General features: G+C 56.2%; 3 protein-coding genes across 3 annotated transcripts; 2 read left to right on the top strand and 1 right to left on the bottom strand.

The window, feature by feature from the left end:
• Positions 1–10: 10 nt before the first annotated feature.
• On the top strand, positions 11–1,732 carry BANF1 (BAF nuclear assembly factor 1). Its single transcript, XM_058526370.1, has 3 exons — positions 11–115; positions 833–971; positions 1,209–1,732. The coding sequence occupies exons 2-3, from the start codon at positions 849–851 to the stop codon at positions 1,353–1,355; spliced, it is 270 nt and encodes an 89-aa protein (XP_058382353.1). The 5' UTR covers positions 11–115; positions 833–848; the 3' UTR covers positions 1,356–1,732.
• Positions 1,733–8,125: 6,393 nt separating this feature from the next.
• Positions 8,126–9,575, top strand: CST6 (cystatin E/M). The gene is made up of 3 exons (XM_058526365.1): positions 8,126–8,380; positions 8,907–9,023; positions 9,373–9,575. The coding sequence occupies exons 1-3, from the start codon at positions 8,135–8,137 to the stop codon at positions 9,454–9,456; spliced, it is 447 nt and encodes a 148-aa protein (XP_058382348.1). The 5' UTR covers positions 8,126–8,134; the 3' UTR covers positions 9,457–9,575.
• Positions 9,576–11,914: 2,339 nt separating this feature from the next.
• Positions 11,915–20,769, bottom strand: CATSPER1 (cation channel sperm associated 1). Its single transcript, XM_058526362.1, has 14 exons — positions 20,043–20,769; positions 19,673–19,988; positions 19,122–19,441; positions 17,916–18,128; positions 17,103–17,216; positions 16,787–16,946; positions 16,388–16,479; positions 16,116–16,259; positions 15,888–15,951; positions 15,654–15,726; positions 15,455–15,515; positions 14,145–14,220; positions 12,238–12,352; positions 11,915–11,990 (listed from the first exon to the last, which is right to left on the bottom strand). The coding sequence occupies exons 1-14, from the start codon at positions 20,767–20,769 to the stop codon at positions 11,964–11,966; spliced, it is 2,502 nt and encodes an 833-aa protein (XP_058382345.1). The 3' UTR covers positions 11,915–11,963.
• Between the last annotated feature and the right edge of the window lie 600 nt (positions 20,770–21,369).

The following is a 21,369-nucleotide window of genomic DNA, read 5'->3' as shown; positions in this document are numbered from 1 at the left end:
TAAGGCGGCTCTTGAGGCGACCCGGAAGCGGAAGTGGAAGAAAGTTCTAGTGGGTTGAGGTAGCGGCGGGAGCAGCCGGTGGCGGGAGGAGCCGTTACGGGAACGGGAGCCGCGGGTGAGCACGAGCTGCTGAGCGGGGCCTGGGCTGGAGGCCAGAGGAGGCGCGGGGAAGAGAGGAGGGAAGGGGCCGCATGTGCCAGGCGGGACGGAAGATGCGCCCTCGCAGATAGCTTGGCCGCGATGCAGGGAGAGGGCGGGGCGGCGCGTGGGCGCGTAGGCGCGCGGAGGGGGCGGGGCGGCGCGCTGGGGGCGGAGCCAGCACGGCGGGCGGACGGGGCGGGAGCCCAGGCGGGCCGCGGGGCTGGAGGAGCGGGTGTGCGCGCTCCGGCTTGCGCCTGCGCCCTGTGAGCGCTGTGGGGCGTGTGGGGCAGACCGACCACTCGTTTGTTTTTCAGAGCAGGTAGCCGGTCCAGGTACAACCAGTGTCTTCTTTGCCCAGCCAAGGTCACAGAGGGAGTGACAGCCTCAGGGCGGCCCCTGGCTACTCACCCTGGGACTCTTCCCACTGCTCCGCGCGCGCCACCTGTTAGGGCAAGATAGATTTTCCTCTGGAGCAATACCAAAACCCAGTTCCCACGGGGAGTGGAAGAGATTTCTCTTGAACAGTGGGGAAAAGAATTTCCTTGGTTTCAGTTTTCTCATCCGTGAAATGAGGGGACTCGAGTAAAACCACCATCATGGCTGGTCCAGCTTCCTCTTAATGAGATTGCTCATGGGCTTTCTGGAGTGCCCAGGTTTTCAGCCCTAACCTACTTTTTCTTGGGATTCCCAGATTCAGCCTGATCAAGATGACAACTTCTCAAAAGCACCGAGACTTCGTGGCAGAACCCATGGGGGAAAAGCCAGTGGGGAGCTTGGCCGGGATTGGTGAAGTCCTGGGCAAGAAGCTGGAGGAAAGGGGCTTTGACAAGGTGTGGGGTGGTTGCGTGCACCTGGGGAGGGCTGGGGGCCGGGTAGGGGACAGCCTGCAATGTTTCTTGTAGTTTGGGAGTGAGGAATGTGAGTGTACTTGTTGGGGGTGTGTAAGCTGAAGACATAGGCAGAGCCTGCCCTGCCTTCCAGGCTCCTGTGCTTTGATGCCACACTAAGGGTCTTATTCTTAGTCCCACAGAGTACTTAATGGCATTTCCTCTTTGCCTGTTTTGTAGGCCTACGTGGTCCTTGGCCAGTTTCTGGTGCTAAAGAAAGATGAAGACCTCTTCCGGGAATGGCTGAAGGACACGTGCGGCGCCAACGCCAAGCAGTCCCGGGACTGCTTTGGGTGCCTGCGAGAGTGGTGCGACGCCTTCTTGTGATGCTCCCCACAGAGCCCCCAAACCCCAGCCCTAGCCTTGAGTCTGCAGAGTTTGCAGCCAAGTGGGGACTCCTCTCCCGTCCTCTACAAAGGAAAAGGTTGCTGTTGTGTCTCACCTCCGATGTACTCGAGTCTTTGGGGAGTTCTCTCCCTTCACCATTTCAACTTTTTTGGAAATCTTGCTGTTGCATGCACCTGCCTTCCCCTTCCCCTGCCAGTTTCATGTTGACAATTACCAGCTTTTCTGAGTGGATTCCTGGCCCCTATCCTCACTCCCACCCTCACCTGTGGTCTGTTTTATGCCATTTGGCTCGTTTTTTGGCAGAACAGTCACTGTCCTTACAGAGTTTTTTAAATCAATAAAGTCAGTGGCCTTCATGACTGGGCTTCGTGTGTGAACAGCAGGTGGGCTGGGAGTCGCCTTTTCACCAGAGACTGACCAGGTGTGCTGCCCTCCTTATCAGCGCAGGTTGAAAGTAGCAGCTTCCTTCCCAGCCTGGAGGGCAGCCGCCCCAGCCACGTGGGCCTCCAGCAGGTGCCTCGGAGTGTCTCAATCCCTTAGTGATGTGGGAGAGGGTGTGGGTTGATTCTTCCTGGGATCCATATGGGCTGTGGTGTTCCAGATGTCAGTGGAGTCAACAGCTGGGCTAGGCAGCACCTGGAGGAAAAGTCAGTGGGAGTGAGAGGTGGCAGGAAGAGGGTGGACCAGCTAAGAATGGGTAAGAGTTCCCCTGCCCATCCTCATGTGCTCTCCTGGCCTCTGGAGGAGTGGGCAGTGCTCTTGCTGGTTGTCCTGCTCTCGTAGGGAGGCAGAAAGAGCATGGGCATCACAGCTGGGGGCTCAAGTGAGTTACACTTTCATTTGGTACATTTTCATCCTGTTCTTTGTTGAACACTTAGTATGAACTAGGCTCACAACTAAGATCTTTGCAAACATTTTTTCTTCCACAATAAGAAAGTGTTTTCTCTTGTACAGGTGAGGAAGTGAGGGGCTCAGAGAGTCTAAGTGATTTGTCCATGGACTTACTGCTTAGGAAGTAGCCAGGCTGGCCCTCAGAAAGTAACTTGGAAGCCCATGTACCTGAGAGCCCTGTGTTCCTTAGTCCTGTCACTCTTCCTCTCTGAGCCTCAGTTTCCCCACTTGGGAAATGAGGTGGTGGTAAAGATCAGGTGAGATGCTAGCTGTGGGCACCCAGGCCTGCTTGGCTTTCATTCCTTCAGCAGAGCATCGTTGAGAATTTTCTTACAGAATTTTCTTTAGATGGCTTAAGTCTGCTGAGGAGAGAATGACAGATGTTAAATACAAAAATTGGACTAATATGAGAAAATTTTCATGATCTCAGAGTAGGGAAAAATTAAGAAGAAAAAGTTGATAGGGGCTGGCCCAGTGGAAGAGTGGTTGAGTTCACTTGCTCTGCCTCAGCGGCCAGGGGTTTGCGGGTTCAGATCCTGGGCACGGACCTACACGCCGCTCATCGAGCCGTGCTGTGGCAGTGTCCCACATGAAGTGGAGGAAAATGGGCACAGATGTTAGCTCAGGGACAATCTTCCTCGGCAAAAACTAAAAAGTTGATAAATTCAACTCCGTTAATAGAAACTTCGCTCGTCTAAAGATACCATAAAGAGAGCGAGGAGACTTGTCAACCCAGGGTGGGGAAGGAGCTTTGCAACACCCAAAGATAACAAAGGTCTGTAGCCAAGAAAAAGCAGACAACACAATAGGAAAGTGGGTAGAAGACCCACAAGGCAGCCAGAGTGGATACCCATATGGTGAATAAGCCTATGAAAAGGTGCTGGATTGTATTAGTAATCAGAAATGCAAATGAGATGCCATTATACACTCACTGGACTGGCAAAAATTTAGACAATGCCCTGTGCTGATGAGGGAACAGAGCAAGAGGAACTGAGAGCCAGGTGGTGGGAGTGTAGATTGGTATGAACACTTGGGAAAAAACATTCGGGCGTTTTCTAGTAAAAATGAAGATAAGACCCACCCTGTGACGCAGCAGTTCCACTCCGGGGGCTGTGACCGAGGACACGTACCTGCACCAGCACCCGTGTGAACGTTCGCAGCGGCCTTCTTATGTCAGCCTATCAATACCAGTGAAGAGGAACAGGTGAGAGCTGTGGACAACCGGTGAATCCCAACCTCAAGCGAATGAAACAAGCCATCACATCGTCTGATCCCCTTCATGTAAAGTTAACAAGTGAATTCTTGCTTGGAGATTGCTACACAGGTGGTAAAACTAGAAAAATGAAATGTTTATTGCAAAAGTCAAAGGTAAAGAAACAGAGTGGCAGTGATGACCTTTTGGGGGGAGGCCGGAGTGATGAGTGGTGGTACCACAGGCGTTGACTCCGTCTGTTAAAAGAGAACAGACGTGTTCTGTGTACTTTTTTGTCTGTTAGCTACATCGCAGAATGGTAGAAGGATAAAAGGGAAATCAAAAATAAAGACCTGGGGATACAGCAATTATGCGATTTGTCGGAAACTGATGCTTATCAGTAGGGATGAGGATTCAGTGCAAGGCTGGGTCTGCGAGGTGTGAGCGGCCCCCTGGAAGGGCATCAGGTGGCCAGAGCAGAGCCCAGCTTGTGTTACTGGCCACTTCCTGGGAGGGTGCCAGTCTGAAGCCCAGGCCGAGGTAGTAATGCAGGCTGTCCTGGGAGTTTTGGGCCATACTATTTCGGATGTTTTCCTGGATGGATCCAGCATCACCTCAGAGTCCCCTCAGCCTCGACCCTGTGCTGGGATGCTGTCACACAGGCCTTGTGTGCTTAGGCAGGGGCTCACCAGGGCCACAGCCTCCCCCCACCTCAGCCCTGACACTGCCAGATTGTTGCTGGCACCTCTGAGGTAATGGAGACTTCCTCCTCCTCCACGACACCCTTCCCATGGCTCCTGCCCACACTGGCTGCCCAGTTTTGCCTCTTGTGGCTCTGGCCCTGGGGCCCACCCAGCAGAATCCTGTGGGACACGCTGCCTGCTCTGCTTCCTCGACATGGGCTCTTCCCTGCCTCACCCACAGGCTTTGTCTCTGAAGGGGCTGGAGCCTGCCCTCTCACCTCTCCCTCGGGACTCAGGCAGTACCTGTGACATGGTGGTGGCAGGCCCCAAACCCTCTATCGGGGCTCCTTAGCGCATTCCACACAACTTACTGGATCAGTTTTGGGGCAGCAGGAAACACAGGGCAACTAGAATGTACCTTATCACAGTGTGGCCTCTCAGAAATCCAGCCCCGACTTGGCCAGCAAGACAAGGGACTGAGGCCTGGAATGTTGGAGAAAGACCTGAGTGGACAGGTAGGAGGCAGGTCACATGTTAGCCCACACTGCCCAACAGGACGAGCCTGGCCGGGGGCATGGGTGGGCCTGGAAGTCAGCAAACAATGACCCAGTGTCCCCGCTCCCTGCTGCACCCAGCCAGACCTGGCTCCCTCAGCCAGTCCAGTCAGGAGTGCTCAGATCTGGCCTAGAGCTCAGGGTGAACCCAACCATGCACTCCGGGGTCCTGAAGGGGTCCTGCTGCCCCCGGAAAGGAAGGAGGGGAGGCTACAGGATGAACCAAAGCCCAAGACACACCTCCCCACCCTGCCCCAGTGGCAGCCCACATGGTGTGAAAGGCTCACAGCACGTGCTCATGACTGTCAGCCCCCTCCCACCTGGCCCCCGCCCTGTAGGGACCCAGGGCTCTCTGTACTGTCACTCCTGGCCATGACTGATGGGAGCCTGAAAGAGCCAGCTGGGCCTGGTTCTGGTCTCAGTTCCTCCTTGACTTACTGTGTGACCTGGAGCAAGCTGCTTCGCTGCTCTGAGCCTGTCTCCTCCTCTGGCAGCTGTGCGGGGTTATGAGGATTCAATGAGCTAGTGAACCTAAAGCCCCCGGCACTGAGGACAGCTCCTCCACAGAGGCGAGATTTCATCACCATCAGATCACAGCTTTCCTTGCCATAAGGTCTCCTTTCCAGGGTGTGGTCCCACGCAGAAAGGGGAACAGAGCCCCAGGGGAGGGAATATCTGCAGCCCGGCTAAAAGTTCAAGGAAGAGTGTTCTGAGGGCAGCACAAGGCCCTAGGTGGCCCCATCCCAGGGTGAAGGGCATGTCACGGGCCCAGCCTGGTCAGTGAGACCCATCAGCCTGAGGCAAGAGATGGGTGCAGTGGGCAACCTGGGTTGAGATGTCTGGGCCACAGCGAAACTGGAGGCTGTGCCCTGTGGCCTGTGAGGATGGCCAAGCCCAAGCTTACATCTGGCCCAGGCCTCCTTCTGGAAGCCAGATTGGTCCAGACGGGATGGAATCCAGCCTCTTCTCCAGATGAGACCCAGCCCTGGCAAAATCCTGCAGCACCCCCACCCCTAGGGAGCCTCCCCCTGCACAGACCTCATATCCCTGTGGAGTGGTCCAGGACTCACACACTAGGATGCTGGAGTGGGGGTGTCACCCCAAGCCCCACCACTGACCCTTCCCTTTTGATTCCCCATTTCCTCCTTGTAAAAAGAGGAAATAATCATTGCTTCTGCAGAGCTGTTATGAGGACAAGAGAACATATGTTGAGTCCCTGGCACAAGGCCTGGCACATACATATCAAGAGACCAGTAGTTGTTACTTTCCTTTCCCCATCCCTCTTTTCTCACCAACATACCAGTTCTAGCTGTGTGACCTTAGACAAGCGTTCTGACCTCTCTGATGAAATCTCTTCATCTGCAAAATGAGGATGATGCTTACTGCCTCAGGGGGCAGGGGGGCTTGTGAGACTAGACCAGTGCGTGAAAGGTCTTTGGAAATTGTGAGGTTGGGGTGCAAAAGACTCATCACTATCAGTGCGAAGGAGCGACAAGTAGGGCAGGGCAATGAGCTGGGGACCCAATGGCCCTTGGGGAGTCGGGGACTCGGCCTTGGCTAGTTTTCCGGGGAGCTGTTGGAGGTAAGTGTGGCCATGGCTGAGCTCCAAGTGACAGGAGAGCAGACCTGGGAGCCCAGGGAGGCTCCCGGCCCCCCGGGGCTGCTGCTCCCACCTCTCCCTGTGCTGTGCTCTTCTTACTCCCCCTCCTAGGTCCTTTCAGGTCGGGTTCCTGCCTCCTCATCAAGCCAACCTCGCTCCAGCTCTCCTACAAACTGGGGTCTGTCACTTTAAGGCAGACTCCTGAGCCCATAACAATCTTATGACAGTTCCTTGGAATCTCAAGATTGTTTTCCACAGCTGGGCTGAGGGGGTAGGGTAGCAGCTGGACCAGCCAGTGACCACACTCTGGTCCCATCTCCCTGGGAGAAATCACTGCCTTTCCCGGCTCTAGGATTCTGAAAGGCTGAGAATTGGGGGGTTGGGGGAGGATGCTGGATGCTTACTCAAAATATTCATCACAATAATAGCTACCACTTATTAAGCATCAACTGTTTGTCAGGTACTGTTAACCACTACTTCTTCCAGGCCCCAGTTAAGATCTTTGGAGGCCCTAAGCACTGACAAGATCTTAGTGTCTCAGAGTGAAATGCCCCACCCCACCCCAGCGACACGTAATTAAAAGTACAGACCAGGCGGAACTCTAAGATACAGATAAAGAATCTCAACAAAATCCAGACTTTTCCCATGTTGACTACTTCAATGCAGTTTTTTATGTATTAATTATCAGATTATTCCAAAAAAGTCACAGTGCCCTATTTTGCTGGTACCTCCAGCACATGGCCAGTATACCTATGAGTGATCCAGGCTCAGGTCATTCATGTCAGAATAACCTTCGAAGATATGAGCTGTCACTTTTCTTCAGAGGAGGACACTGAGGCTCTGGGAGGTCGAGGGACTTGTTGGAAGTCAACTGGTCAGTAAATGGCAGAGCTGGTATGACACACACCCTTCCTTCTGGCCAGTTCTCATCCCTTGGGCTCAGTCTGATTTGAAAACACAGATTTGAGTTAGACTGCCCAGGCTCAAAAGCCAGCACCCCTATTTACTATTTACCAGCTGATGTCCTGGGGCAAATCAGTTGTCCCCTCTGTGTCCTGTTTCCTCCTCTGTAAAGTGGAAACATTACTGGGGCCGGCCACGTGGCTTGGCAGTTGAGTGCGTGCACTCTGCTGCTGGTGGCCTGGGTTCGGATCCCGGGTGCGCACCGACGCACCGCTTCTCCGGCCATGCTGAGGCTGCGTCCCACATACAGCAACTAGAAGGATGTGCACCTATGACATACAACTATCTACTGGGGCTTTGGAGGAAATAAATTAATTAATTAAATTAAAAAAAATTTTTAAGTGGAAACATTACTGATTGCCACTTTGTGCTGGTTGTGAGGGTTAAACAGCGTGGGCTCAGCACAGTAATGTCTCCTACTTACTTGCTGTCTACAGAGCACCAGGCTCCTCTAATTAGAACACTTGACCTATTGAATCCTCTCAGCAACCCATTTTACAGAGGAGGAAACTGAGGCAGCGAGAGGTTAAGTAACTTCTCCAGGGTTACACAGTTAATAAATGGTGGCTGTAGTAAGAGCTTGCCAACAGCTGTTGTCAGTATTTCATATTGGACGGGCCTCTCCTGAACTGTCCCAGTGGCACTTGTTGCTGGGGACTGCGGCTGTCCTTTCCCCCACCGGACTGGACTGGGTGTGTCCTGGAGGGCGGGGCAGCATCCTGGCGCTCAGGTGTGCTCGGGCCTGTCGGCTGCTCCCCCACCCCTCCCGGGTCCCGACCGCCCCGGCACCGCAATCTCCCCCGGCGCACGGCGGGGCGGGGCGGGGCGGGGCCGCGGAGCCCGTAAAAGCAGCCGGGGCGGCGGGCCCGGCACGGATGACCATGGCGCGTCCAAGACTGCCGCTGGCGCTGGGCCTCGCCCTGCTCGCGCTCTGCCTCCTGGCGCTGCCCCGCGACGTCCGGGCCCGGCCCGGGGAGCGCAAGGTTGGAGAGCGCAGGGACCTGTCGCCCAGCGACCCGCAGGTGCGGAAGGCGGCGCAGGTGGCCGTGGCCAACTACAACATAGGCAGCAACAGCGCCTACTACTTCCGAGACACCAACATCCTCAAGGCGCAGAGCCAGGTGCGGTGGGGCCAGGGGACAGGGACGAGAAGGAAGCAGGGGGAGCGCAGGGCCCGCCAGGGCGAAGCCGGGGAGGCGCTCCGCCGGCCGCCAGAGGAAGGGGGCGCGGCAAGAGTAACCAGGATAATATTTTAATACAATGTATTTTTAAAAATCGAATTAATGCCAAAATTCACAATGAACAAAATACCTAAATTTCAAATAGGATCCAACCCTGAACTTGGATAGCTACCTCACTAGCCTCACACTAGTCCCTGCTCCCATAGGTGGGGTGGGGAGGGGGCGATGAGGGAGATGGGGCCGTGGGCTTCAGGACCATGTGGGCACTGGAGTCTCAGCCTCCTGCGGGGCTTAGGCCTCTGCCTCTCTCCCCAGGGCTCCCCACCAGAACACCCCAATTCACAAGTCTGAATCTCCCCCATGTCCAGGGGGAGAGAATGGGAGATGGGAGGATGTGGAAGGAGGTGAGAGGTCGGGCTCAAGGGTTGTCTCCCGGGACCCTGACCTGCCCCTGCCTACGTCCCAGCTGGTGGCTGGTGTCAAGTATTACCTGACCGTCGAGATGGTGAGCACCGCCTGCAGGAAGAGTGCTGTGACTGGAGACCTCACCACCTGCCCTCTGGCAGTAGGAGCACAGCAGGAGGTAACATCCTGGCACACACACACACCCTGCCCAGCACCCGAGACTGAACTGGTCTGGCTGGCCAGGCTGATGTCTGGCTGAACCTGTCCCTTCCTTCTGGATGACTCAGGCCAGGGTGGGGTGCAGACAGGAGGAGACTGGGGCTTCACCCTGAAGTGAGGGAGGTGGCTAGAAAGATCTGGGATCTAGTCCTGGCCTTCTGACTCGATGTCCCTTGGGCCAGTGACTGCCCCTCTTGTGTTCCAGAGCGCCGCAGGCACTGTTGTGACAGAAGGCTGCCTGTGGGCAGCCTCTGTCCAGGCCTCAGCCCGGGCTCACCCCTCCTACTCTCCCCATGCTCTATCTGCAGAAGCTGCGTTGCGACTTTGAGATCCTGGTGGTCCCCTGGCAGAACACCTCCAGCCTTCTGAAGCATCACTGTGTGCCTGTGTAGAAGACCCCTGTGGGCATGGGAGTGGGAGGGACTGGGCGGGACCGGGCAGGAGCGGGTGCATCGGTGGAGGGTACTGGTCCAGGGGCCACATCTGTGGCAATAAATTGCTCACACTGCTTTGTGAATTGGTGTCTCCTGAGTGCTTCACTTCTCCTCTGCCGTCCCCCACTCCCTCTCCTGGCAGCTCCTCCCTATCCCCAGCTGATGGGGCTCCCATACACCCCCAGCTGACCTTCTGCTGTCCCAGCCCAGAGAGTGCTGAGGGGGCAGAGTTCAGCCGAATCCGGAGTCCCCTAAACACTCCAGTGTCACAGACATAGAGGAACAAACCTCCAGAGACTCCAAATATTCCCAGTTAAGGGGCTGGAGACACAGTCACAAGAGGCATGATGCCGGGTGGAAAGGGAGAGGAGCTGGGAATACTCTGAGGAGCACCTGAGCTCGGCTCCCTCTCAGCCCAAGGATGACTCAGTGGCACGTGGTGGGATCAGCCAGCTGGGCCCCAGGCCACTGGGCTCCCAGCCTATGAGATTTCTATATGCACATGCGGCCCAGAGATGGCAGAGCCCCTGCAGGCCAAGAGACCACGAGGGCTGGGACAGTCGCTCTCAGTACACACTGTGGGCCACAGGCCAGAGGGACATCCCCCCCCTGGAAGGGGCTGGATAGGGAGCCCCAAGGGGACCAAGGGCAAATCTACTGTTCACAGGAGGGATGAGGGGACAGATGCAATTTAAGGTCATTTAAAGAAAACAGAGTTGCAACGTTTTTTGCACACCTGAATTTGTGGCTGCAGTTCATCTTCATTACACACACACACACGCAAATCCACAACACACCAGACACACACACACACAAACCCACCACACATCCTGCTTGTGCCTGCCTGGTCCCCTGCCCAGTGGGACCTAATGAGGAACGGCCCCAGCTCTCAGGCCCTGCCCTCTGCCCTCGGAGGCCGTATTGGGGTGGGGATGAGCAAGCAGCAAGTAGACGAGACGAGACTCGCATGGAAGTCTGATGAGTGAGGGGCTGAGTATGACAGGAGTTAGGGACACAGGGAAACTAGAGCCCTGCTTCTGCTCAAGCCTGTCAGATCTGGCAACTCAGACAGCCCAGGGCCATGCGGTGGGGCTGCTGCTTGGAAGGACTCCCAGCTGCCACTGAGCAGAAGCCTCCAGCATGAGGCTGCCGCAGGGTAGGTGGCAGGAAATGCTTGTTGAATGAATGTGTGAGGTGGTGGGGTGACGAGAGGCCCAGAGACATCTGCCAGGTGGCCTCTCCACCCCCGGAATCTGTGCCCAAATCCAAGACGGCATTTCCTCCTCAGAGTCTATTCCTGGGCCCTGGGCCAGCAAGTGCCATCAGCTGGGCTGGGGAGGGGAGGTGCTGCTTCTGTCCTGGGGCCCGGAGGCTTCGCCACTGTCTGGTCCAGCCTAGGCGTCCGGGGTGGCTGGTAAAACTGTCTGTCACCCTCAGTCCCCACTCTGGAGTCCCAGCCTAACTCTGCAGCCTGTACTGCATCCCGGCTTCACTCAACTAGAGGGGGTGTTGTAGATGGTGGAAGGCCCCCTCTGGATGGGGAGCCTCCGTGGCCGGGGCTGGGCTGAGCTTGACTCAGTAATCGTTCTCCAGCACCCAGCACAGGCCCAGGCACTCGGGGACCTGGGCCAGTGCCCCATCGCCACCCCCGGCTGTGGGGACAGGGGCTCTGGGTGTCCAGATGAGGGGAACTCATCTAAGGATGGGAACAACCATCTGCCTCATCAGATTTCCTCTAACAGCAGGCTCCTGCATTCCACACACACCTGGCCATGCTCCACCCCCGCCCCCCATCACCCCCAGACCAGAAGGACCTGAGCAGCCTCCACCCCCACTTCCTTCACTGAGGTTCTGGAGTCCGACCCCAGGCAGGGCAGGATATGGCAGTGACCTCTGACCTCTGGGTTCATGATATCCTTATATGGGATGTTGAGGGTCCTGGTAGGCTCCAGTTCCTGGGCTCTAAGCCCTGATTTCTGGAGACTACTGGTCCCCCAGGCCCCAACAACAATGGGCTGTTTCAGCCTGTTCTTTTTCTCCCAACTCCTGGGCCAGACGGGCCTTCCTCCCCAAAGCAGGGTGCCCGCCCACCCTCCCCTCCAGCGCTGAGCTGGCCCACCCTCCACATCACCCCGCTGGCTGCGGCTAATGCACTGCTAGGCTGAGCCAGGATGGTGGGCTCTGGCGGGACAGGAGGGGATCCAGGAACAGCGCCTTTCACATACAACACTCGAGCACACACACACTCGAGTGTGCACACACGTGTGCATGACACAAGTTCCCTTGCCCTGTGCCTTGGCCCAGCCAGTGAGGGCACAGAGCCACCTGGGATTTTAAAACTGTTGGGACCCAGCCCTGTAGTCAGTCCCAGAAGACTATTCCAGAAGATCTGGGGACTTGCCCGACCTACCCTGGTGGGTAACTTGCCAGAGGCTAAAGTCTGCGTTGGGCGTCCATCTCCAGGGTCACTTCCTGAAGTCCTCTTCTCCAGCCTGCAGGGGCGGGATGGGAGGGTAACTGAACCCGTGCTGGCCTCTGCCTTCCCAAATGCCATGTGGCCGGTACTCAGGGCTGATTCTGGGCACAAGCCCCCCAAACCCGGCCTTCTAGTGTCCTCCCCACCCCCCCACCCCTCCACCCCTCCCCTCTGTCCTGCCTGGTTCACCTCAAATGAATGAGGCCCCGCCCCCTGATCAGGCCCCGCCCCCTGATCAGGCCCCTCCCCTCTGCTCCTGACACCTCAAATGCGGCGTCGACAATCTCATCAATGACAGATGCCTGGGAGCGGAATTTCTGTTGATAATGCTCCACCCCAGCCACCAGCTGCAGAAAGTGGAACAGGAGCTCTTGCTGCCTGGGAGTGTGAGGGGGGCAGAGGCGAGGCTGGGCCTTCTGGGCCTCCGGAGCCCCCAGACGGCTCTTCTTGCTTGCCTCCCCACCTCACCCACACATTTACGACGCCCTCCACCTCCATTCCCAGCCATGGCCACGACTTTTCTGAGCGTGGCCTTTCATGGTATGTGTTCTTTTCCAAATATTAAAAAGCCGCCATGTCTGCCAGAACCACAGAGGGTTCTGACTATTAATTGTTTATCCTCCCAACCATCCATCCTTCCATCCACCCATCTGCTTGCCCCTCCAACTACCTCATACCTCTCTGTGCACCCATTCAACCACCTACCCCTCAATCCACCCATCTACCTCGTCATTCGCTCACCCGTGTGACCACCTCACCCTTTCCCACACTTACCTATCCCTCCGTCCACCTGTTCTTCCCTGGACCCACCCACCCCTTCACCATGCTGTGCAGTCAGTCATCCACCCAAATCCTCAGCGGCTGCCCATCCATTAACTCCTTCACTGCCTGCCTGTCTTATCGATCCATCCATCAAATAACACTGAAATCAGTTAAGACTGCAAGATGCTCTGAGGACATAGAAATGAACAAGAAACAGAGAAACTCTGTGGCAGAGTCAGGAAAGCAAACCAAGTGCGTTTACACTTGTGATAAAAACCAACAACAACAACAACAAAAACCAAAAACCGCTCTTGGTGGAGGTGGACCAGTGGGAAAGAGTTTGGAGGTCAAGAAACGCCAAAGAAAGTATCACAGAGGCGCCAAGGGCCCAGACTAGGCCGGTGGCCAAGGAGCTGGAATGTGGAGGTGGACAGGAGAGTGGCCAGAGGTGAAGCGAGCAGGATTGGAGCTCAGCTCTCCCAACTCTCGGTCACCGGAGCCTGGGCCAGCAGCCAGAGAACATTCCAAGGGGAGAGAACAGTGCGGGCAAAGGCGGAAGTGGAGAAGTACATGCTACACTTGGGAAGCCATGGGGGCAAAGCGAGGACACACGGGGTGGCGGTGGCTGCAATGATACGGAGGGCCTCTGGGGCTTGGGCTCTGTCAGTGGGCAAGGAGAGCCTGGAGGGTGGTGGCCGTCAGGCAGCCCTGTCTGCTGGTTTGGAGCCAGGCAGGACGGAGTGGGGTGGGGCCCAGCTTTCAGGGAGAAGACTCTCTGGGGAGCCAGGCCTGAGAGCCAGACAGCAGGAATCAAGGTCCCCTGGCCACGAGCACACCCACAAGTCCCCAGGCATCCCGGCCCAGCTGGCCGCTCGAGTGGACAGGAATGGAGTGTTAACTATCTGCCTTCCAGGCCTTTACCCAAGCTGTTCCCCGACCACCCTCCCCACCCCTCCACCTAGCTGAAGTCTCTCTTGCCAGTACAGGTCTTTAAAGGTGGGGACCTCCCGGGCAGGGGCTAGTCTGGGTCCTCTTTGAGTCCTTGGAGTCCTCACAGGGCCTGGCCCAGAGCAAGGGTCAGGGATGCTTCTTGAGTAAAAACATGAGCAGAGTCACTGCTCCCCCAGGTCCTCTCCGCTGCCCCTGCCCTTGGCCCTCGGCCTCAGAGGGGCACTCACAGCTCTTTAGGTGCTGCTAGTGGGATTCTCTTGGTGGCATAAGGTAATGCTGGGTGAGTTGAACCCACTCATCGTCTCCACGTCCCACCCACAGTCTCTACACAAGCCTTGGCACTCCATGCCCCCTTCTGGAGTGGTGGGCAATGTCCCTTTCCCTGCCAGCCCACCGGTCAGGCCCCGAGACCGCTCCCCTTAGACCCGAGGCCTCCCCTCCCTTCGCATCTCCTTACTTCTCAGTCATGGTCCCAAATTTTTTCTCCATGAGCTGCTTCCGTATCGCGTGTTCACCCATCTCCTCTTCAGGCTCTGGATGCAAAGAAGAGGGAGGTCAGGAAGATGTCTGGGTTGAGACGGGGTAGAAGAAACCCCATGTGTCATGGAGATATTCAAATGGAGGCTAGAGGAATTTTTGTCCGGGATGCTGCCAAAGAGCTTGCTTCTCCAGGGTGGAGCACATAGCAGTTGTGCTTGTTCATTGCCTGTCCAGCATCTATTCCCTCTTCTTCTGGTAAAAGTCTCCCAACGTTGTGGAGGAACCACTCCCACCCCTTTTCGGTGCATGTTGTATAGCTGGGGTTGATCCCACTCCCCAGCTCTGTGACTCCAGGGCCAATCAGAACAGCCTATTCTTTTGCCTGCAGTGATTGGTTCAGAAATAGGCAGGTGATCAATGGGAGCAAAGGAGACTCATTTCTGGGACTTTGTAGGAACTTCTGGGAGAAGAGGATCTCTCTGCTGAGAGTGCTAGGGATGGCTGAACTGTCAGGATTTGGGACTAGAGTTGCAGGTGGCTGTCTTCCAACCATAAGGGATGAGCCACCCTAAGCACAAAACCGCGCAGAAGCCTACCGAGCAGAGAGAGGGAAGGAGACCAAATCCCAACCATCCTCCAGTTCTGGATCCAGCCTTTCCTGAAAGCCCACACACCCTCAGTTGGCTAAGGAATTTGAGCCAGTTAATTCCTTTTGTTGCTCAAGCTTTTTTGCACTGAGTATCTATCCTTGATGGAGAGGGCGGGTGGGGGACCGGGTGACCCTGAGGATCCTTAGTTCTCTGGTGTCGATGACCCTAAGAGTGGAATTCCTGATTCTAAAGTTCTGAAGATCTTCAAGTAGGAAGCAAAGCAATTGGCTCAAAATCAATTCACCCAGAAAGTCAAGTGTGTAAAAATGAACAGGTACAGGAAACTTCATTATTGTAGACTCTCAATCTGCTTTGAGTGACTCCTGACAAGTGTGTATAGAACCTTGACAGAACCCTTGAAGGCAGTTGAAACCATCCCGTGTCAGACCAACTGCTATCAACTTTGTGAGTTATTATTAGAACCAGGTGTTTGGTGAATCATAATTTGGCTAATTAGTCATTTTGCAAACGGATCTTTCCAGAATTGACTATCAGTTTAAGTGGCTTTTGGAGGATGGTCTTAGAGCTCTTTGGACCAAAGTTCTAAACTCTGAAAGTTCTCCTGAGTCTCTGACTCTGAAACTGTAAAACTGAGCCTGGAATTCCATGTCTGACTGTGGAAGGTGGGGGGCGGTACCTGCTTTCCTGAGCTCCGTCAGTGAGTCATCCAGCAGCTTCTCGTGGATCTGGGCGGCCCTCTGGGAAGAAGAGGCCTCGATCCTGCCAGAGTCCCATGCCTGCCCATCCCTGGAGCCTCCTCCTCCCTTCCCTCCAGCCTCTGTGCCTCCCTCCTCACGTTTCTCTGACTGGTCCACCTGCCCCATCCCACTCGGTACCTCCTGTTTCACTTTCTCCAGGCCCCTGAGCAGTGCCATCTGGAAGTTATCCACCAGGACAGCAATCACCAGGCTGGAGGGGGCGACAGTGGGGTCCTCTCGAGGAGGAGGCTGGAGGAGAGGCTCCGCACCCTCCTCTGGCTTCATCGTGGCACGACCAAGGGGAGAGGGCTGGGGAGGGGGTGCCCCGGGGTTAGGTGGGGGTGGGAAGCGGAGCAGGGGTGGGGTCCTCACTTGAGGAAGATGAAATACTGGATGATGATGTAGACCATGAGGATGGGGATGATGTACCAGGCGCCTGGGAGAGAGAGGGTTGTTCGAGCTACGAGATCCTCGCTGGCCCTCACCACACCCCGTCCAGCAAGCATCAGAAGCCCCACTTTGCAGATGGGGTAACTGAGCCCTCAGGGTCTGCCCGCCCAGCCAGCCCCCTGCCGCCACCCAGCCTGGGGCCTGCCCCACCCTGGGCCCGGCTGTCCAGGTAGATGAGGGACCAGTCGTCGAGGGTGAGCAGGGTGAAGAGGGTGAAGATGGTGGTGAAGATGTTCTGGAAGCGCTTGGGGTCAGATTGGCGGAACAATGCTCGGAGCACCACAGAGAAGAGGACCGGCTGTTTAGGGCCAAACCGGGCTCACAGGGACCTATCTCCCCTCAGCCCCGCTCCTGGTCCCCTCCCCCCAACCCTTCCACTGCAGCACTGCAGGGTCCCACCCAGGCCCCAAGGCACAGGATACAGATGCAGGTAAACATGAGGATGAGGATGGCGGTGATGGACGGCAGGGACCGGGCCAGGGTCCCGGTCACTTCCTGGAGGCTGGTCAGGAAGCTGTGGGCAGAGGTGGAGAGGGAGGCTGAATCAGCAGGGAGGGACTCTGTGCCCAGCAGCCAGAGCTGACACTGAAGGCAGGAGGCCCCTGATTTGCTAGTGACTTGGGAGAGGCCCAGCCCCCCTCTGGAAAACGTAGAGATTGATCCCAGCAGATGGCAGGAGACTGGTCAGTGGGCTGAAGTCTGCAGCCTCCTCCTCCCCGATCCCTCGAGCAGGGCAAAGCAGACCCCTGTGGAGCCCAGGCCTGTGTCCCCTCTTCCTTTGGAGTCCTCACACCAGGGTAGGCAACTGTGACACCGCTGACCTGAGCCTCCGCAGGACCCGGATGGCCCTCAGGGCCCGCAGGCTCTTGAAGACCTTGAAGATCCGGAAGACGCTTTGGTGGTAGATGACGCGCATGAAGGAGAGGGAGCTGAGCTGCATGAGCATGAAGTCCAGCACAGCCATGACCATGATGAAGAAGTCTGAGGGCGCAGGGGTGCCTGCGTGTGACGGCTCCTGCCAGGCAAGACCCACAGCCCTCCTCGTCCCTGTCACCTTTGTCCTCAGCCCCCCCAGGCAATGTAGTGGCTCCCCTACACATACACACACACACACACACAGGCCCCATCCCCACCCACCCAGATTGTTCCAGGAGTCAGAAAAATACTTGAGGCCCAAGGCGATGATCTTGAGCAGAGCTTCTATCATATAGATGGAGAGGAAGATGGAGTCCAAGGCCATGAAGTACCACTCTGCGGGGATACCAGGGGCTTGCTCAGGGCCACGCCCAGCAACCTAGGCCCCTCTCGCCGCCCCACTGGAACCTCACACACAGGGAGAACCCGGCTCTGCCTTGTCTTAACTGCTCTGTGCCTCAGTTTTCTTGTCTGTAAAATGGTGACAATACAGGCTGCCTGTTAGAGCACTCATAAGCATTAAATGCATGCAACACAGTAAAGTGCTTAGAACGGAGCCTGAAACGGTGAGCACGCGAGAAACATCAGCCATTCCTCTCCTTCTCTCCTTAGTTTACGTGCCGGTGGCAGGTCCTTTCCTGCACCCTGCTCCTCGGGTGTTAGGGGCTGCCTTCTCAGGTTTTCCACTCTCACCCCTCCAGGGCGGCCTCCTTGGGGTCTCCAGGCCCTTCTAGCCGACCTGGGTTCAGGGCACCCTTCCTGTCTTTCAGGGCAGCATATTTAGAGCTGATGCGCCACCTGGTGGCTGTAGGCACAAATAGCACATCCTTCAGTTCAGCTGTCTCTAGCTGGCTGGTTGACCTTGGCAATCTCTCCGAGGACGATCTCTAACACTGGGCAACGTCATCTACTTCCCAGGAGTGAGGATCAAATGAGATACGTTATATAAATCGCCCAGCATTGGTTAAGGCCCACAGGAGGCCTGGAACAACCTCAATGGCCTTCTCCACGTAAATGGGGCTCCCCGCCTCTTACCGCCCCGGATCTCGACTTCAGCGAAGGTCTGGGCCACTAGCATGATGGTGTTGAGGCAGACGATGAGGAAGATGAAGGCTTCAAAGGCCAGGGACTGAGTCAGGTTCCTGAGCATGCTCCGGAGGCCTTGAATGAAGTAGCTTAATTTTTCCCGCAACCAATTGGAGAGGTCCATAGTATGAAGCTTCTTGTGGGACCGCTGCGGCCGGCCAGCTGTAAGGGGGCCAGAAAGTCAAGTCTGTGTGGGAGGGGGGGATGGGGATCCTGGGCACCCTCCCTGTCTGGGTTAGGGTTCATCTTCATGTCTGTCTGCTTGCCTGCCATTCACTCACTATGGCACCTCTATGCTAGCCCTGTGCTGGTATTGGGGCCACAGGCCTGACCCCTTCCTGGCAGATGCCAGCTTGTTTGGGATTTGGGGTCTTCTTGAGCACATCTTGCGGGCTCAGGCTCCTACACTCCCATGCCTTTCTTTACGTACAAGGCAACTTATGCATGGAAAACCCAATCCTCCTCACCACCCCATCCTCTTGGTAAACTCTCCCTCTCCCTTTAAGATTCTGCTGGAACATCTCCTCCTCTTGGCTACCTTCCCTACCCCCATTCAATTAGACACTTACCTCTCTCTGCTGTTCATGCAACTGTCGCTATGTTTACTGAACTGTTAGGGGCCAAGTTTGGGGGACTGGGCATTAACAGCCAAGGTCCCTCCCTCCCCTCGAACAAGACACTCATACAGGCACTGGTCCAGTCTCTGTCCTCAAGAAGCTCACAGTTTAGTGGGGGAAATGTGGACAAATAGAATCCACAGTGGTAACTGTTCTGATAGTGAGGACAGGCCCCCATCACTCGGGGGTCTGGGATTGGGGGTTTAAGTGACCACCCCCAGCCTTGGAGCCCCTTGAGGGCAGGGTTTGTGGTTCCTGTGCTTCCAGGGTCCAGGCAGCCCAGGCACCCATATTAGACAAGAGGAAATGTTCGAGAAGAGAACGTGTGAATGAATAAAGCAGTGACAGCCTAAAGAGGTGCATAATTCAAGGAATAAAAGTTTGGACGATGAACGGTCAAGTGAGTGAATAGCGAATGGAATATACACGCAGGTGAGAGTCAAGCCTCATGACCTGCGGATGTTCAGTGCAGGGCCCCCTTAGGTCAGGAATCTGGGCCAGGCGGTGGAATTTGGGGAGGGGGTGAGCAAAGACTCACTTTCGCGCTTCTGAAATTGCTCATCTTCTTCAGCCCAGCTTTCCGAGGATTTAGAGGAGGAATCCTGAGGATGGACTTTGCTAGAGACCTGGGAGGCATGTGAGCGAATTTTATTGTGGGAACGGGTCAAGTTCGGTTGGAGGGCCATTGAATAGGTGGAGCCAAGGGAGGCTCTGGCCATGCTGTGGGGCTTGAGTGGGCCAAAGACTTGGGAGCCACCATGATGTTGCGCCCCGATACTGTGGAGATAATTGTAAGGATGTGCACCACGGTGATACTCCCTGTGGTGGTGCTCGCCACGGTGGCCATGGTGGTGCTCGCTGGGGTGGTGCTCCCCGGGGTGGTGCTCACCATGGTGGTGCTCATCATGGTAGCCGTGGTGGCCGTGGTGGTGTTCACCGTGGTGGTGCTCACCATGGTGGTGCTCATCGTGGTAGCCATGGTGGCCATGGTGGTGTTCACCGTGGTGGTGTTCACCATGGTGGTGCTCACCGCGGTGGTGCTCATCGTGGTAGCCGTGGTGGCCGTGGTGGTGCTCACCGCGGTAGTGCTCGCCGTGGTGGTGCTCGCCGTGGTGGTGCTCACCATGGTGGTGCTCATCATGGTAGCCGTGGTGGCCATGGTGTTGCTCACTGTGGTGGCGCTCGCTGTGGTAGTTAGGTATGTCATCGTGGTAGGACCCCACATAGGAATGGTGGGAATAGGTCTCTCCATGATGAAGAGGCCTTCTGTGGTGGGGGGCTTCATGATGATGGTGCCCACCGTGGTGGTAAGCATCATAGTGATGGGGCCCACCATGGTGATAGGCCTCAATGTGTTGGCGAGGGCCCCCGGAGTGGTAGGCCTCTTTATGGTAGTAAGGCTCACCTTGGTGATGGAGCCCACTATGGCGGGAAACCTCACTGGGGTGGTGAGACACACCATGGTGATGGGGCCCCCCCCGATGGTGAGGCCCCCCATGGTGGTAGGCCTCACCATGATGGTGAGGCCCCCCGTGGAGGTAGGACTCACCGTGGTGGGGGGCGCCCCCATGGTGGTAGGACTCACCGTGGTGGTGGGGGGCCCCAGGGTGATAGGACTCACCGTGGTGGGGGGGCCCCCCATGGAGGTAGGACTCACCGTGGTGGCGGGGCCCCCCATGGTGGGAGGACTCACCGTGGTGGGAGGGGCCCCCATGGAGGTAGGACTCATTACGGTGGTGAGGCCTACCATTATATTTTCTGCTACCGTGGTGGTGCTCATCATCAGAGTGGTCCTCACCATAAGAATGGTGGGAGAAGACAGTGCCATGGGAAGGAGGCAGGGCAAGGTTTGTGGAGTGGTGGGTTCCACCATGATGGCGGGTCTCTCCATGGTGGGTGGAATGGTGGGAGTGGGGAGAGTGGTGGGAATGGCGGGAGAAGGCATTGTCATGGAAGTCTTGGAAGTCACCAAGGTGGTGAGATCCACCATGATGATGGGATATACCATGAAGATGGGACTCACCATGGTGATGGGACTCACCATGGTGATGGGACTCATCATGGCGGTGGCCTCCACTATGGCCTGGCCTGTGGTGTGGGGTTGATGAGCTGGGGCGAGAGAGCACATCCAAGTCACTGGTGTCTGAGTCATTTTGACCCTTTTCAGCTGTCGAGGGTTGATCCATGACTATGCTAGGAACCCTGGAACAAGGAGAGTTCAAGACGTGGGCCCAACAGGCCCCTTCCTGGATTGCCCTGCTTACCTAAGCTGTGGCACTGGAGCTTCTAGGAAAGCCTGACTCTGCTCACGGAATTCTCCCCTCTATGATGTCACCAGTAGGCCCCTTCCCAGGCCTACTTCCCAAATGCCTCCTCCTGGGCTACAGTTCCGAATCAAGGATCATTGTGTCTAACCTCTTCATTGCAAAATGAGGAAACTGAGGTCAAGAAAGGGGAGGGATGGCCCAAGGAAACCCAGCAGGTCAATGGCAAAGCTGGACGTAGAAATCCAGGGTGACACCAGAGGACCTAGCAGTTGCCTTAGCCCTGTTGTTGGAAAGAACTTTAAGAGGCCAAGTGGTCCAGTCCCCCATCCTCCCTAGATACCAGCTGGCTCTGGGGTTCAAACTGCCTGATTCTACAGTGAGTAGGGGTGTGGCCTTGGGCTAGTTGCTTAATCTTCCTATGCCTCACTTTCTTCCTCTGAAAATGGGGATAATAACACCTACCTCATAAGATCAAAAAGTTAAGATATGTAAAGCTTATACTAACAGCACAATAAATAT

Source organism: Diceros bicornis, chromosome 31 (assembly GCF_020826845.1).
Source record: "Diceros bicornis minor isolate mBicDic1 chromosome 31, mDicBic1.mat.cur, whole genome shotgun sequence".
Taxonomy (NCBI): domain Eukaryota; kingdom Metazoa; phylum Chordata; class Mammalia; order Perissodactyla; family Rhinocerotidae; genus Diceros; species Diceros bicornis.
Note: the sequence above shows the minus strand (reverse complement) of the source record. Positions and strands in the feature narration are given on the sequence as shown.

Coding starts and splice junctions, on each gene's coding strand:
- CST6 (XM_058526365.1), top strand. CDS start 8,135: ATGACCATGGCGCGTCCAAGACTGCCGCTGGCGCTGGGCCTCGCCCTG. Junction 8,381..8,906: donor TCCTCAAGGCGCAGAGCCAG/GTGCGGTGGGGC, acceptor CCTACGTCCCAG/CTGGTGGCTGGTGTCAAGTA. Junction 9,024..9,372: donor CAGTAGGAGCACAGCAGGAG/GTAACATCCTGG, acceptor CTCTATCTGCAG/AAGCTGCGTTGCGACTTTGA.
- BANF1 (XM_058526370.1), top strand. CDS start 849: ATGACAACTTCTCAAAAGCACCGAGACTTCGTGGCAGAACCCATGGGG. Junction 972..1,208: donor AGGAAAGGGGCTTTGACAAG/GTGTGGGGTGGT, acceptor CCTGTTTTGTAG/GCCTACGTGGTCCTTGGCCA.
- CATSPER1 (XM_058526362.1), bottom strand. CDS start 20,769: ATGGATCAACCCTCGACAGCTGAAAAGGGTCAAAATGACTCAGACACC. Junction 19,989..20,042: donor GGGGGGGCCCCATCACCATG/GTGTGTCTCACC, acceptor TCCATCACCAAG/GTGAGCCTTACTACCATAAA. Junction 18,129..19,121: donor GCAATTTCAGAAGCGCGAAA/GTGAGTCTTTGC, acceptor GCCCCCTTACAG/CTGGCCGGCCGCAGCGGTCC.